At 37.5% G+C, this 759-nt stretch overlaps 1 protein-coding gene across 1 annotated transcript; it reads right to left on the reverse strand.

Moving 5' to 3' along the window:
- Positions 1–4: 4 nt before the first annotated feature.
- On the reverse strand, positions 5–753 carry LOC115940782 (hyaluronan mediated motility receptor; the record flags this gene model as incomplete). The annotated part of the gene is made up of 1 exon (XM_031027671.2): positions 5–753. A coding segment is annotated over exon 1 (711 nt), but the record flags the coding sequence as incomplete, so codon positions are not given.
- Between the last annotated feature and the right edge of the window lie 6 nt (positions 754–759).

Below are 759 nucleotides of genomic sequence, written 5' to 3' on the forward strand. Positions count from 1 at the left end.
AGGACAATTCCTTCTCTTGTTGCAGAAGTGAATCAGTCTGTAATTCTTTTTGTTGTAGTTTTTCATGTTCCTGTTTTTCAAGAGTAAGTTTCTCCTTTAAGTTTTGCATTTCAGAATTTAGAGTTTCATCCTGTACTCTATCCCTGTTGACAAGGTCTTCTTTTTCTTTTTCGAGCAGCTGACACTTAGCATTCAGGTCTTCTACTTGTTTAGAAAGTAAAACATTTTCCTCCAGAGACTGCTTAAGGCTTACAACTTCATGATTCTTTTCTTTCAAATTTTCTTCTAACTGGGCAATATCTAGCTTGTATTTTTCCACTTGATCTGATGCACAACTAATTTCTTCGATGTATTCTAAGAGTTTTTCTGTTTCGGATTTTTCATCAATCTTTTCCTTCTCTATCGAAACAAGTTTCCCCTCAAGTTGTGCTATTTTCCCCTGAGACTCCTCAAGATTCTTCTGAGTGACCTGCAGCTTCACCTCCATGCCATCCTGTTTAGCCATCATACTCCTCATCTTTGTTTCTCTTTTGTTTCTAAGTTTCATTAACTCGAGGCTTAGAATTCTCATAGTCTTCTGGTTACTATCTTCAGAAAACTTTGATTTTAGTAGCTCATTAGTCCTGGTTAACTCAATAAGCTGTTTTTCTAGTGAAGCATTACTTGCAGAGAGAGATGTTTTCTCCCTGACTGTAGCATTTAGCTTGGCCTCCATTTTCTCCAACTCAGCTTCCAGATCCTGGATCTGCTTGTCCTGAG

Source organism: Leptonychotes weddellii, unplaced genomic scaffold (genome assembly GCF_054177405.1).
Source record: "Leptonychotes weddellii isolate Sample4059 unplaced genomic scaffold, ASM5417740v2 HiC_scaffold_47657, whole genome shotgun sequence".
Lineage (NCBI taxonomy): Eukaryota > Metazoa > Chordata > Mammalia > Carnivora > Phocidae > Leptonychotes > Leptonychotes weddellii.